Source organism: Triplophysa rosa, linkage group LG22 (assembly GCF_024868665.1).
Source record: "Triplophysa rosa linkage group LG22, Trosa_1v2, whole genome shotgun sequence".
NCBI lineage: Eukaryota > Metazoa > Chordata > Actinopteri > Cypriniformes > Nemacheilidae > Triplophysa > Triplophysa rosa.
Genome location: NC_079911.1, coordinates 16,795,669 through 16,811,556, shown reverse-complemented (window position 1 = coordinate 16,811,556; position 15,888 = coordinate 16,795,669). Strand labels below are relative to the sequence as shown.

The window sequence follows — 15,888 nt, the reverse complement described above, 5'->3', positions numbered from 1 at the left end:
GATGAATCGCGGAATGAATCATTTGAGAGTCAGTCAAGAAGTAAGGTAAGAATAACTGCCTATTATTACCAAATAATAGTGTTTTTACACCTTCTCTGTACATAAACTTGTTGTTGGACTCCATAAACCAAAGTAGGACCTTAAAAATCCCTAGTTGTGTACTCTTTAAGATATTTTAAGCCCTTATATGCTGTTCAGCAATCAAAATTATGAATAGTCAGCCAGCTTCTGTGGGGAACCATATATGAGGAACATTTGCAAGTCTTTGCAATGTCACTACCTTTCACAGTGATGTGGACGCTCTGGTTCTTAATCAGCTGGGGCTGAACGAGCACATGGCAGCTGTACTCTCCTTCATCCAGTTCTTTCTGCACGTTGAGCAGCTTCAACGTGCCGTTGTTCTCGAACGCCCGTTGCCGGTCATTAAAAGGGAGCAGGTTGGAATTCTTGAACCATTTGATGGAGTAATACGGGTAACCGATCACATGACAGTGGATGTACATGTCCCAACCAGCAATAGCGGTGAGGTTTTTCATTGGTCGTATGTCTGCAGGACCTTCGGGGACCAAAACACTTCTATTAAAATCACATTTAAGTTGTAATGAAAGTTAAATTTGATTTGCACTAAGTGTAGCAAAAGAAAGAAAGAAATGTAGATTGATGGTTTAGGGATGAGGGTCTTTATCAGATAAACAAAACAATAGACAACACAAGGTAATAGATGGAATCCTACATCACCTTTTTTTCTGCTTCACTATATTATCAAACTAAATTGAAAAGAACTGTTAGTTTCTTTGGAAGAGACACAAAAAGCATTAATTTGAATTTATTAATTTTGATCCAAATTTTTATCAACAAAAAATGATGATTGTGATTACATTCTACAAACACTTTAGTTGATTAGATTACAACTTCCTGTTTTAAAAGGAAATATAATTGCTTAACCCCTAGCAACACTACCTTCTATCTGTAACCAAAACAAGGTCATTTGCAAACCAATTTATTTATTTTTAACGCCACATCAGCACTAAAGATTATTCGTGGCAAACTCGAAGACGTCCACACTAGTGCGTTTTCGTTTGTAAACGCACATTTTTCTCTCCGTTTTGGCTTTCCGTCCACACTAAGCCCTATTCAGACATCCAGAAACTAGCAGCGGCAGAGCAACGCAATCTCATTCATTTCAATGGAGAGCTGGCGACTTCCGGCGACAGTGACCGTTGGCGACAGAAAGTGGGCGTGTCCAGTGACGGGAGTCAAGCGACAAAAGTTGAGAATTGTTCAACTTTGTGCAAATGATGAGCGACTTTCGCGAGCGACAACCAATAGGAGTAAAGCAGTGGAGCTCACGTCATCCGTCTCTCGTCAGTTACTGGAGGGTTTGTTCAAACTGTAAGCTAGGAACGCCTTCAAACGATCTCGTAGTAAGAAACAAGCGACACACAGCGACAAAGTCTCTGGCTGTCTGAATGGGGCGTAAGGCCCGATTCACATTTCGCGTCTAAAACCGCGCGGAAAACGCGAGCTGCACTGCGTTCTCCTTTTTTTCCAAAGCGCCTGCGCTCTCCTGGCGTCTGTCGTCGCTAAGCAACCATGGGCCACGATAGCCGTTGAGACGAGGTGGTATAAACAAAGGATATATGGATTATATGCACTGAAAATACCTTGCAATAACTCTGCTACTAGATTTAGTTATGCTGCGATCATCTGTGTCTTCATCTTCATTGAGCTTGTCTATATTGGCTGGTTGGTTCTTGTCACATGACCTGCAGTGCGCTTGCGGCTTTCTGAAGTTGAGATTTTTTCATCTCGATGCGGCGCCGGCGCGCCTGAAAAAAGAGCGTGTCGCACCGCATGCGCGTCCCCCCTATTTCCTACATTTAAAATAACGAATATGCGCGCGGAAATGTGAATCGGGCCTAAGACGGCGTTTTAGTCAATGAAAACTGAGCTTTTTAAAAAGGCTCTTGAAAGTGGATAAATTTGCAGTGTGGATAGTGAAACCGGAGGCTTTTAGAAAAGATGAAGCAATTGTTGTCACGTGATGCATGTGATCATTTGTTATTATAGGTGTGTTCGACTTGACGCGGCGCTGCGCAGATCGATCGAAATCTGACTTGAAGCAGTGCATGCCGGTTAGAAATTTTGTCCGACTTGAACCGGCGCCGACGCCACGTGACTTTCACGTGGGGCATTAAAGTAGCTCGAGAGCGTTTCGAGAACAGCCGGCTTGCTCAGCCGGCGCAGCATCTCAGGAGCGGCTGCACCAGGCTGTGATTACGACATAGCTTTTCATGATTGGCTAGACAACGATCACGTGCGTTTCGGGTTTATTATAACACCCTCAGTTCAGCTAATACTTATTAATGCATGTTTTTAAAACAGCTAAAACTCTGTTCGTACAAATATAATAAACATGTTATTTTGTGTTATTTAATAAAATAAAATAAAAAAGGCCAGTGGATGGCGATGTTGTTGTGTAAAGAAACGACGTGCCTTGGCACATGCATAGTTATTAGCCAAAAGTGCTTTTTAATACCGTTGGTACGAATGTAAGTAGTGTGTCTCCGCTGGTCCTATTGGTGCAGCAAATCCACATATTGCTGGGGAAACATTAATACACAGTCGAGCAGCGAGAGCTCACAGTACGGGAAGCCACCATATTGTTTTGGCTATACTCGCGCGACTGAGCATGCACTCACGTGACGTCATCGTTTTCAGAAAGTTGCACTTTGAGACCCGTTTTCAAAAGTTTGCGTTTTCAGTCCCCCAAAACGCCGTTTCCGTCTAAACGAATGGCTAAAACGCATAAAAAGTTTCTAAGAAACAGGTCTTGGTGGAGCTGAAAGTACGTTTACACGATAAAAAACGTAAACGTTTTTCCTTTGCGTTTAAGAAACGTTTCACTTACACACGACAGCGTTATCAAAACGATCTGCATTTACATGGATCCGGAAAACGAATAAAAAAGATGTATTATGCATGCCAGGCCAGCGGATGGCGCTGTTGCGCGATAAAGAAACCGCACGTGCTTGTGCAAATCCACATACTGTAGCTGTGTCTCGTTTCGGAAGGCTGCGTCCTCCGGAGGTCTCATTTGAAGCCTGCTACGTCATCGAGTCTCGTTTCATAAAAGCAGATAGGACACTTAGTATGCACCCTTCTAATGCGACCTACTTTCACGATAATTCGGAGGACACATGAGGCGTATGCTTCGTTGCTAGAGATAACCCACATTTCTTTGCGTCGGCCAACGTCTATTATTTGAATAAACAGCAACAGCTGCGCAATCAAATATGTGGTGTTTAAATTTTAACAGTTTACAATTTGTGTCACGTTTTTTTAATCTTAGCAGGCATATGTAGTAAATAGGTTTAAGTGTTTAGTGATTTTTAAACGTTTTAAAACAGTAAGGCAAAAAATACATATTTGTTTTTTAAGTCTTTTGGCATTGTTAAGGGTAGAAAGTAAACAACTTTTTACCCCTTAAAATCATGTAGAAATCATTTGAATTTATTTGACAGGTGTGCGAGTGAAATGTGTTGTCATAGCAACATGGCACTTTCTGTTTCCTTTTCTGCCAGTATGTCCTACGAAGGACGTTTCGTTTAATTCTTAGTTGAGAATCCTCCTTATAAAACGGTCAGTTCTGGTCCTTGATTCTGATTGGCTGAGCAGAGTTCTAAGCCGTTATAAAATACCTCAATATATAACGGCTGACCGCACCACATAGCCTAAATATCATTTTATTTACTTTATTTTATGAAACCTTGCTAAGCATATGGAATAACCGTTTTATAAAAGCAATAAGCCCCGCGAAGCAGTGGGTTACAGTGCATTTTATAACAGCTACGGGGTTTTAGGCACTCCACTTCGCGTCGTGCCACAACGCCCTTAGCTGTTATAAAATGCACTGTAACCCACTGCTTCGCGGGGCTTATTGCTTTAGTATACCGCATCCTTTAGAGGATGATACCTCTGGAGGACACAAGGACGCAGCCTTCCGAAACGAGACACAGGTACTGTTTTAATTTAAATGCTTTTAATACATTTTGTCAGCATGTATGTGTGTTTATAGTAGTGTGCATATAAATACTATGTCTCCGCCTGTTTGTAGTGGTGCAGTAAATCTATTTTTTGCTGGAGAAATGATAATAAGTATGTCACGCAGCACAAACATGCAGCATGAAGGCCGCCATTATTGTTTGGGGAATACTCGCGCATACATACAGACTGAACGTGTAATACGTATGGAATGACGTCATCGTTTTTGGGAAACGCCGCCTTCAGAGTTAACATGGAAACGATAATGCCGTCGTTTTCAAAAACTTGCAGTTTGAGACCCGTTTTGAAAGTTTGCGTTTTCAGTACCCCAAAACGCCGTTTTCGTGTAAATGAACAGCCAACACTCTTTTGAGGTAAAAAAACTAGAGGTAAAACCACATTCACACAAAGAAAAAACTATAAAAACACACCAAGGAACTAAAAAACGAAACCCTGATGTCGTTCAGACCCTCATCTCACACATGAAGTTCAGATGAGTGGAATGAAATAAGTGTGTGTGCTTTTGGAGGAGCCGATCTGACAAGCACCTCTTACGTTTATTCGAGCCTGGTAGGAGACCGTCCCCGCCGAGTTGTTGCAGGTGCAGCGATATACCCCGCTGTCGCGGACCTGGGTGTGTGAGATGTTCAGGTAGCTGACCACGTTCCCCTCTGCCGTGATGCTGTGACCTATGCGATGCCGACTGTCCTTCACGACCACGTCGTCATCCAGCGTCCACGTGACGGCCGGCTGTGGAGTTCCTTTGACGTGACACATCAGGGAGACGAGCTCGTTTGGACTGACGACTTTCTCGCTGAAAGCAGAGAGGATCTTAGGGGTCCCATCTGCGGACAGAAAGGGTTCGTTCGTTTAAGATATTTTTAGAAATATGAGAAAAACTGACCAATCAGAATCAAGTATTCCACACAGCATCTTAAAAAAAGATAATGACCTTCTAAAATGACTTGCACAAAATCCTGAGCTGACATCTTGCCTTTCCTGGCAAAGCACTGGTACACTCCTGCGTCGCTCTTTGCCATTCCATCCATCACAAGGTTTTCCTTATTAATTCCATTCATTCTCACGTTGGCACCGGTGGAGATCTTGTCACCGTTGCGGTACCAGGACAGCTCGTACTCATCTGAGCCAGTGACGCTGCATGTGAGGGACACCTGACTACCCACGCTGCCTTTCACCTTGCGGGGACTCACCACCACCTTCAAAGGTTCTGGAATGAGACATACACTTATATACCACAACAAACCAGAATTTAAATAATGAAACTGTTCAGATTGAAAATCACGTGCTACCATGATCATTTTTGCAGCACATGAAACTAAATATACCTTTCACCGTGAGGCGCCCCACGACCTCTGCGTTCCCATAGCTGTTCCACACCTCACAAACATAGCTGCCAATGTCGCCAGGCTGGGCTCTCTCGATCAGCAAACCCGTTACGCTCTGACGGAAACGGGAGTCCGGCTCAAGCGGTCTGTTGTTTTTAAGCCAGCGGTATTTTGGCGCCGGATGTCCGGAGGCCTTGCAGGGGAGCTCCACGCGGTGGGATGCCATAACCTCACGTTTCTCGAACCCATCGAGGATGGCGGGCGCAGAGTTCGATGGATCTTTTGGCAAAAAAACTTTTCTGTTAGTTCTGCTAGAACGATTTATGTAAATATGGATGTGTAAAACATAACAAAAAACACACACCTGGTACAAATAAACGTGCGCTGTTGCTCTGTCTGGTCTCGGATGTGTAACGATGCCTCGTCATGCAGCGGTAGTTGAATAATTCGTCTTCCTTCTGCACATCCAAGATGTACAGGGCTCCCGTAGACGTTATGAGAAATCGAGCCCCTGAAATGACAATATAAGATACAATTACATAACGTTTATGTGTTATGCAAATATCAATTCAGCAGAACCTCACTCAATCTGCACAGTCACGAGCACTATTTAGTGTTAATTGGCGTGCTTTAAACAGTTAATCTGTAGCATCTGTACGTCGTAATGAGACATTATGAGCCTTGTTAACACAAGCTTGTTTTTCCCATCAACCTCCACAGGATCTCGCTCTGGTGCAAAACGGGCACCCCTGACGATCAAGTGCGGTTTTGATTGGCCCACCGCTCGTGTACGAGTCGCCGCTGATTTTACGCTAATGGTTTGATAGCGCAGAACGTGTGGGTCGTAAAAGTTTATGAGGAATAATGGCTGGCAGGCCTGCCACGCACTCTGCCAGATCTCTCGGAGGAAACGTCCGTGTCAGATTTGATTGAGAATACCATTTGCTGTCTGTTCTGTGCAATTGGGGAGGCGGTAACGCTGCGACGTCATTTCAAGAGAGTAATACTCAAAGTGGAATTTACTGTGGAGCAGTAAGAATTATAATTCTTTATAGCTCAAACAAACCTCCTTATGTAAATTAGGTGAACTGCCATGCCATAATAAACAAATGAAATTACTCTGCACGGAAAGCAGCATGTAAATTTAATTTAAAAGAGATTGGCAAATTCTGTTAACGACTGATTTCGTGGCCATGTCAACTAATTTGCACAATTCCTTCAGTAAATCTCAAATCTGTCTGCATACATTCGAATTTAGAGCGTCAAAACATTTCGTGCCACATTTAACAATTCTACCTTTTATAAATGGACTATTCGTTTCCTATAAAATCAAGTAAACACCAGCCTTATGTGTGTCTCAACTGGGCTATTTTCCAAAAGATAGCCCAGTTGTGTGTTTGTGAGATTGATACTTTTTGTGTTAAATCAAGGACCATAAGTAAACAGTTTAGCAATGAATAAAAGAAGATACAGCGAGCCAAAGAGCAAGATGCTGCTATTGTAATTCTGACCCAGTTAGAGATGACACACCGCGGATCTGAGGTCCTGCAGGCATTGCCAGTCGTGGTCTTAATGTGGTGTGTGACGAGCTACAATTTACACAAGGAGTGGGTGGAGAGAGAGAGAGAGAGAGAGAGTTTCATCTAAGATTAATGAGCTGTCTGATTTTAAACCACTGGCATGAAGAAGCAAAGATCTAAATTTAAAATGAGTTTATTAAATTAGAGTTAAATTAGAATTACATGATCACTTATACGGGCCTTTTGTTTGACAAAAGGGTACCCTAAATATTGTTATTACTTCCAGATTTTTATTACTTGTTAAATTATTAAACTAAGTATTGTTTTTTTATTAGCGATGACCATTTTGGCTTGAATATTAAGCTTATTAAAGTGCTATATACAGCTGCTTAAATTTTTTTATAAAGTATGAAAAGCACTAGAATAAAAATAATAATGACTTGACCTAATGTTTCCTATATAGTTTATTGACGGTTTCATCTTAACGACATAAACAAATGTACTGCGCATGCGCACTTTTGTGACCCCACCTTAACTTCCAGTACATTCACAAACAATAGTGTGCTGTAGATGATTTCTGATAACATCGAGAAGAACCGTTACTTGGCTAAACTTGTCTCTCCAATATTTTGAATTTAGACTCCGATACCAAGCTCAACCGCTACATGAATGTACCAAACAGTTTGTTTAAATGCGACCAAACTGCAGAACCCATTTAACAAATTGCTTATTTAATAAAATGAACATACAACAAAATTCAACAAATCATTTATTTAATACAATTATTATACAATAAAATAATATAAATTAATATCAAATATAAATTGATATATTATTAGACACTAGCCAAACACAAACAGGAAGTTAACTTGGGGTCATGCGTGCGCGCTTCCGCTGTGTATTTATATTTATATATATATATATATATATATACTGTATACACATACATAAAGTTACACTCACACATTTGTGACCCACAGTCATAATTATAGCCAACAATACATTGTATGGGTCAATGTTTGTTTTATGCCAAAAATCATTAGGATATTAAGTCAAAACATTGTTTTTGCGAGTGGATGCAGCGAAATCGCAAAAAAAGAAATGGCCGGAAACATGCCTACAAACTTCACTCGCTGCAGCCCGCTCTTTGGGAATTACCCACTCAAGTTTGGTATCTATGTAAAGCTTAGAATTTTTGCATTCCGGTTCATCTACTCTTCACAATGACATTACAGTGGTGAGCGTTAAAACAAACCTGCTTCTTCTTACACCGAGTCAACACCGGACGCGACGCGACACGACAAAAGACAATTAAAAAAATTAATTAATAAATAGTTATATCTCAGTCAAATATTGTCCTATCCTAACAAACCATACATCGAGCGAAAGCTTGTTTATTCAGCTTTCAGATGATATATAACTCTCAATTTCACAAAATGATTTAAATGAAAATAATAAAATTTGCTTAGACAAGCAAAGACAAGACAAGCTAAACATCACATCCCATATCTCTTATTATCTCATATTTTCCCACACCCCTTCAGTCCGAATCCAGCAAATACACATCACATTGAAGTGAAACGCGAAGTACATGGTTATTTGTAGTCTTTGCATACGAGCACCGCTGGTATATAAGCAGACAGCTTGTCTTTAGCGACAAAAAGAAAATAAGTGTGTGTGTGCGCGTGTGGAGATCAGCAGCAGACACGCACATGCACACGTCTCCGTCAGAGATCTCCCATTTACTCAAACATACACTTCAGCAGAAGCAAATTACATTTCTACTAACAGTCACGCTTAATGTGCTGCCGTATTTGTCTTCGGAAGGAAGAGAAGATGTTTCAGGTTGTTTCGAACGAGATTATTAACTCAGCAGCGTTTCGATGCCGTGCATTTCGTATCAGAGATGGTGCCATAAAAGGCCAGCCATTGGGGATGAACGTACTTACAGACGAGCTGACGGGAGAGCTGTGTGCCCCAGTTTCTTAATCTGATCCCTACTGATTTGAGGTGCTTTAACTGTGTCGAGACGACAGGTTACTGGTTTCCTGTAATAGAAGATTTCTCTGTTTCTCTCCATATCTATTTCACTTTCTCTCTCAACTGCGCTCAAGCTACTCCTTGACCTCCCGTATGTATCCCACAATGCAGTTGTGACTGACCCATTTGTACTGTATACTGTATATAGACTGCAAATGGGTAGTTGACAAATAGACCGTATCACATGTTTTTTTAATATATATTACTTGATATTATTAATATTTATAATATAAAATAGCATAAGAGAGATTTATCTTCATGGTTAGTCACCATTGACACCATTTGTCAACTTCCCAAATTCAGAATGATTTCATTCAATTAGCCTACAGTATATGATAAATAATGATGTTTAAGATGTAAATAAATATTACTTAATTAATATTTTACTGTTCCATTAACCCTAAACCAAAGGGAGTAAATTTTGTTTCATACATATTTTAGGCTTTTTCCCCAGTGTGTAACTGGTACTGATGGTAGGTCCACCTTTAACCGAGATTTAGATGATCTGGTATTCCAGATCACACCTGTCAAATGAGAACATTATCATCGCATTCAACAAAGGCCTCTTTCCTCAACTCTGACAACATCCCATAAGGTATCTGAGCAGTTAATTGAGTGTGTGTATTCTGCACAATGTAGTGTGATCAATAGTAACGATCCAGTTCGCCTCTGACAGCAGACTATGGTGTGCAATGTGAACAGCAGTGAAAAGACTTCAGAGGTGCAAGCATTTGATTACAACGAGATGTTTGATTTGTTAGGACTGAAAAGCTATCCAATTCGTTTAAATAGCTTGCATAAAATTGCATTGTTTATCATTTTTTAATTACATAACTAACCTCATAATTTACAAATAGTTATGCACATATATTTGAGAACTCAGAACTGTACTTAAAGGGACAGTTCACCCAAAAATGAAAATTCTGTCATGAATAAGTCACACTCTAGTTGTTCCAAACCTGTATACATTTCTTTGTTTGGTTGAACACAGAAAAATATATTTGGACGAATTCTTGTAACCAAACAGTTCTTGGCCATCATTGACTACCACAGTAGGAAAAATTACAATGGTAGTCAAAAGAGCCTTAGAACTGTTTGCTGTCCTACATTCTTCAAAATATATTCTTTTGCGTTATAAATTATTAAGTAATTTTTCCTACTATGGTAGTCAATGAGGTCCAAGGACTGTGCCCAACTCTTCAATTCTACAATTCTTCCAAATGTCATCAGAACAAAGAAATGTATGCAGGTTTGGAGCAACTCGAAGGCGAGTAAGTGATGAATTTTTATTTTTGGGCAAACTATTCCTTTAAAAATGAGACTGATTTTAAACATGCATCATTTTACCAAAGCACGTGCCTAATCACATTTACCACTTTAGTTAGATAAACAAAAACAAGATAAAGATTAAATTAGAATCCTCCCACTCAAAAGCCTTTTTATATATAAAATGACTCACAAATGTACACAGAGCCCCCCCCAAAATACAGCAACTTTCATGCTAATTCTGGCTGGTGCCTCATAGTAAATTTGTTTTCAGCACAAGCATTTAGTGAGAAGCTGCTCACAAGTCCTTACTTCGCTCGAGGATTCTGACCACGTAAAATCTCTTAAGTGGGCTAAATCTGCTGAATTTATTTTCATATGATCTAAAACACTTCAATTCTGCATGCCAGCTTCACTTTTACAGAATCTCATCTTGTGAAATGAAACCACAGTGTAGCGCTCTGACAGCTGATGTGGTATTTAATAAAAGACTATTGAATATTCACACAAACTTAGGTCATATAGTCCGTTTTTTAACTGTTGGCATGACTGCGTGTTTAAATAAAAGGATTTATTTCATTCTGTGACCTAGTGTTTAAAAATGAATACATGATGGAATAAGCCTGATTTTTTTTCTCTTCATATTGCTGTTAGGTGACTGTCATTCCAGACGTTTGTTTCTGTTCGTCAGACACTGGCCTGGAACTGACACAATATACGCAGAATATACAGTATTATGTTATATGTGTACCTTATTTGGTGTTTTAGAGGTCACTAAATGGTCCACTCTCAATGGTCACGTTCACAGACCAGACAGTATTAACCTAACGTTAATTGACAAGCGTATAAACGGCATGTAAAGTTAACGGTAATTTACGGAGCGTAATGTTAGACACATCCGAAGGCATCCATATTCAGTCGCTTTCTTCCACTGATCCAACGTTAATATTCAAGGTAGGTGTCGATTTATACTGTTTGACGGACGAAACTGCGCCGTACTTCGTACTTCACGTCAGCTGTAAGGAAACTTTCGGGACATTCTAAAACGCTTAGCGTGAAAAACGCTTAACGTACCTAAACAGCGATCAAGGAAAACCAAGTTTCTGTCAAACCTTCCTTGTACTAAACACTTGCTGCTGTCAAAAGAACGAGTTCTTGGTCCGCGGATAAAGTAAATAATATCACGTTAAGCGTTCTCACCATAGAAGTTCATTATAAGAGAAAACAGCTTAACGTGGCTTAGACAAATTTCTGTCATCTTAGTTGTAATTAATACTTCAAAAGCCACCGTGCATTGTGTTAAAAAGTGGCGTAGCCTACTCTTTATAGGCTACCCAGTTATGCCCTGTCTGAAACCAATATTAAGAAATGAGGCTGAAAGGTAATAAAGTTGCTAACTCCTGGCTTCAGTGTTGTTACATCGAGCTGAATAGCCTGTGGAGCAAACTAGAACAAAACAGCACAAATGTATCTAAAAGCTCTGATGAAAAGGGACAGAAATATAAATGAGATGATACAGCGCGTTCTTGTGGCACGAATGCTCGCGTGGCTATTGCGTCAGTAGGCTAATTGGCGTTGCCGTTTATCCGCGGACCAAGAGTTCGTTCTTTTGACAGCAGCAAGTGAGTACAAGTAAGGTTTGACAGAAAATTGGTTTTCCTTGATCGCTGTTTAGGTACGTTACGCCACGTTAAGTTGATTTCTCTTATAATGAACTTCTATGGGGGAGAAAACGCTTAACGTGATATTATTCACTTTATACGCGGACTAAGAGCTCATTCTTTTGACAGCAGCAACTGTTTAGTAAAAGGAAGGTTTGACAGAAATTTTGGTTTTCCTTGATCGCTGTTTAGGTACGTTAAGCGTTTTTCACGTTAAGCGTTTAAGAATGTCCCAAACTTTCCGGTGCCATCGGGCGTCGCCATCTTTGACGTTCAAACAACGGAACAAAACAATCGTGAAATCTCAAACATCTAATGTTGGTCCCTGAAATGTCGACTCCAAAATTGTCTGCTTTGAAAGTATATTCCTGATAAACTGATACCGATTTCAACATTTAATATCTTCTTCTCAACAAGCTGTACATTCTAAAAGATTTCATTAATGTCCGTAGCACAAACATTACTGTTTAATAGTTAGAATTTTGTTCACATTGCTAACATTGAGCATGAAGAATTGTATAGAAAGTCGGCACACCAAAAGAAGAGCCTGTGTGCTCGAAACGTCACGCGCCATGCGAAAGTCTTTTAATGAATACCTTTTTGATATTTTTGGTGTGCCAACTTTATATACAATTCTTTATTCGTTTTTTAGGTCGAGCTCCCACTTGAGGTTGATCTGCGTGCCTTTGTCTATTTTTAAAATTGAGCATGAGCAATAAATAATGTCCCAGCATAATACAAGACCTCTTGAAAGGCGATATTCTAACAAGGCAGGGCAGGGTTTTCTTAAAGAGAGAGAGAGCCAGGTGTTTAATAATGCTTAACCATGCTAATAACTGAGATTTAGTCTGATCGGTGTCTTTATCAATGAGAGAGAGAGAGAGAGAGAGAGAGAGAGAGAGAGAGAGAGAGAGAGAGAGAGAGAGAGAGAGAGAGCAATTAGCATTGCTGTAAAAAGCATCATTTGTCAGAGAGTAAGATGTTGACAGCAGCTGCCGTTGTCAAGGTAACGTGGTCTGTCCTGTTACTGTACACTTCTCTCTACATTTGAAGAGGACTGAACTTACTGTAGCTGTTCATAGACAGTACAAACATTACATTTACATTTGGCAGACGCTTTTATCCAAAGCGACTTACATTGCGTTGTATTATACATTTCTTTTTGTTTCTGACTATGTGCAATCCCCTGGGATCGAACCCATGACCTTGGCATTGCTAGTGCCATGCTCTAACCACTGAGCCACTTGGACTCAATAATATACAACTAGAATTTGATTGTGGATTGGATTGTGTAAAGAGGGCAACAGAGGAGCAGTTTTAATAAATTGTGATAATATTATGAAGGAAAAAATATGTTGAATAACATATAGACTGAGACTGATGAATGATGCAGAATACGACATGAAACGTGTTAAAATAAGATCAGTTTTGATAGTATATTGACTTATACTGTATTAGATTGTGAATTGGCATTATACTATAATGTATTAACTCAACTCTTATTTATATTTGCAGGAACAAACTGCTGTTACTAATCTTTGAATTATAAGATTCCCAACCGTTTTATTTGTTTCTCATCTGAACGATAAGTGCCAAATGACAAGAATTCACAAAGCTCAGAAACACACAAAGCTAGCTGCGAGACGAGCGATTGAAAACAGAATCTCCATTTGTCTGATATCTCTTCATTATGGATGAGAGGCACCATAATTCAGAGGCATTAAATATTCAGGTCCGAGTATGAGAGCGGGAAAGTAAAATAAGACAAATGAAAGATAGATATACAGATGAATGCTTCCGACAGTGAGTGTGAGAACACATGTCCTGGCTGTTGTTCTCAGTTCGTTAAACTCCTGGAAGTAAAAGAAGGCAGCGAACTGAAGCCTATAATGTCAAATCATGTGCTAAATTAGATCCTGTTAATCTTTTATAACGCTGCTTACTGGGAAATGAGTTTTATTTACAACGAGGAGTTGGTGACAATAAAACAATACAGCTTTATGGATGCAATTAAGGCAAATAAATAAGCTAATGTCCTTTTGGAAGGCAATTTACATTTATGACTAACAAAATGTTTAGAGCACCAGAACTCCAGGGGTTTAATATTCTTTGGAAGCAGCTCTGGAATTGGTCTTATTTGCTTTAAAGTAACTAGTGCCATGCAGCGTCTCTACTCTATAAAATGAATATTTGACCATGTTTCTTTGCAGATAATCCTCATGCACCTCTGTGAGTCAGTGGAGAGATGAGGTGTGATAACACCCTGTCAATTAACCTCGAGTTTTAATTGCTCCAGGGGGGAAGTTTCCGTTCCCCTGTGACTGTTGGCATGACTGCCGTCGCCGTCAGTGTAAACAGGAACAGACGGTTACGTGCATTCTGGGACTCCCAAACAACAGCTCTCCACGTCAAGTAGACACGTTCATCTACATACCAAACAACTGAATTTTTCCAACAAATTGAATTGACCGTTTGTCTATTTTAAAAAAGTACAATTTTATTTACAAACATTTTTTAATAAACAATCTTGAAATAAAAAAACCTGCTGCCAAAATTCTAATATAGACCACTTGGCAAGATGTAAACACTGGTCCACAAGCACTTCCGGTTCCAGTTTATTTTTTATTCTTTGTTTAAATCTTACATATATTAAAATATGAATACAAATATATTTGTTTAACATTTTGAATTATAAATGTTGTATTTTGTTCAAATGTTTAGTGTAGTGTTAAAAAACTGAAACAGGAAGTTCTTGTGGACCAGCGTTGATTACATTTTCCAAAGTGGTCTATACCCGAGGTGGTTGCCAGCAGTGTTGGGTGTAACTAGTTACTAAGTAATTAGTTACTGTAATTTAATTACTTTTCCCTTGAAAAAGTAAGGTAAGGGATTACTCTTATTTTTTCTGTAATTTAATTACAGTTACTTCTGATGTAATTAAACTAAATACGTTGTGTAATATGTGTGTGTGCAGAAGAGGAATTGACATCAAAATTCAAAGTCTAACTTTAAAATCTGTGCTTTAATGTATAATTCTCACATTTGTAATTAATAATAATACTTTATGTAGTTTTATATGATTTATTTGAATGAATTAAAAGAGCCGTTTCATGACTATCCTTGAATCACTTAACTCATCAAGGTTGATGTAGGATATAGAAAGTAATTAGTAATAAGTAATTAAATACTTTTTGAAGAGAGTAACTTGTACAGTAATCTAATTACATTATCGAATGTGTAATTAGTAACTAGTAATTAATTACTTTTTCAGAGTAATTTACCCAACACTGGTTGCCTTTTAACCTTTTAAGCACCTTTATTTTTAAGAGTGTAACCTTAAACTGTTGGAAATCTCTTTGTTGTTTATGGTGCAGTGCATTCGGGTAGCGTAAACAACACAACTGATGTCATGAGGTGTCATGGCAGTGGGCATGTTTTACTCTGAAATTGCTTAAACATCCAGTTGTTTTTCATATCCACCGTTGTGGAAGCGTTAAAGTGAGACATGATGTACGGCCATTGTTTTGAATTTACCCAAACAGAAAAAACGTCATATTATGTTCTTTTGTGTTGAGCAGTTTGAGTGAGTAAATTATGACAAATTATTTTTTGAGGAACTATTGCTTAACGTTAAATCAATAGTAACAATAATGCCTAGCAAAATGTGAATTCTATTCTGCACGACACGTGACTAAAGTAAATAAAACAGTAGTAATACAGTAACATGAGACTCTCTCTCTCTCTCTCTCTCTCTCTCTCTCTCTCCCTCTCTCAGGGTTGGTACGTAATGGTCTTTCTGTCAGCTGCTCCACCTGAACAATGTGCTTTGAATGTTACCGTGGAGACAGACAATTACTCCATTATGCTTTTGTAGAGTTGACATTGTTCTTTTAGCTCTCTACATCCTCCTCCGGAAAATCATGTTTGCCCTCGCGCGCGCGCAAAAAAAATGTGCTAAAGAGCCCGGAATCTACGTTATAAAAATCCTGCAATCACAGATCTGTAGGCTTA

The 15,888-nt window shown here is 39.2% G+C and overlaps 1 protein-coding gene across 1 annotated transcript in view; it reads right to left on the bottom strand.

Annotated features, from left to right (window-relative positions):
• dscama (Down syndrome cell adhesion molecule a) overlaps positions 1–15,888 on the bottom strand; it is a 61,999-nt gene that overhangs the window by 21,873 nt on the left and 24,238 nt on the right. The window contains exons 4-8 of the mRNA XM_057321573.1: positions 5,755–5,901; positions 5,391–5,669; positions 4,997–5,272; positions 4,593–4,889; positions 281–556 (exon numbers count right to left, since the gene is read on the bottom strand). Coding sequence (XP_057177556.1) covers positions 281–556; positions 4,593–4,889; positions 4,997–5,272; positions 5,391–5,669; positions 5,755–5,901 — 1,275 coding nt within the window. The remainder of the gene's footprint in view (positions 1–280; positions 557–4,592; positions 4,890–4,996; positions 5,273–5,390; positions 5,670–5,754; positions 5,902–15,888) is intronic.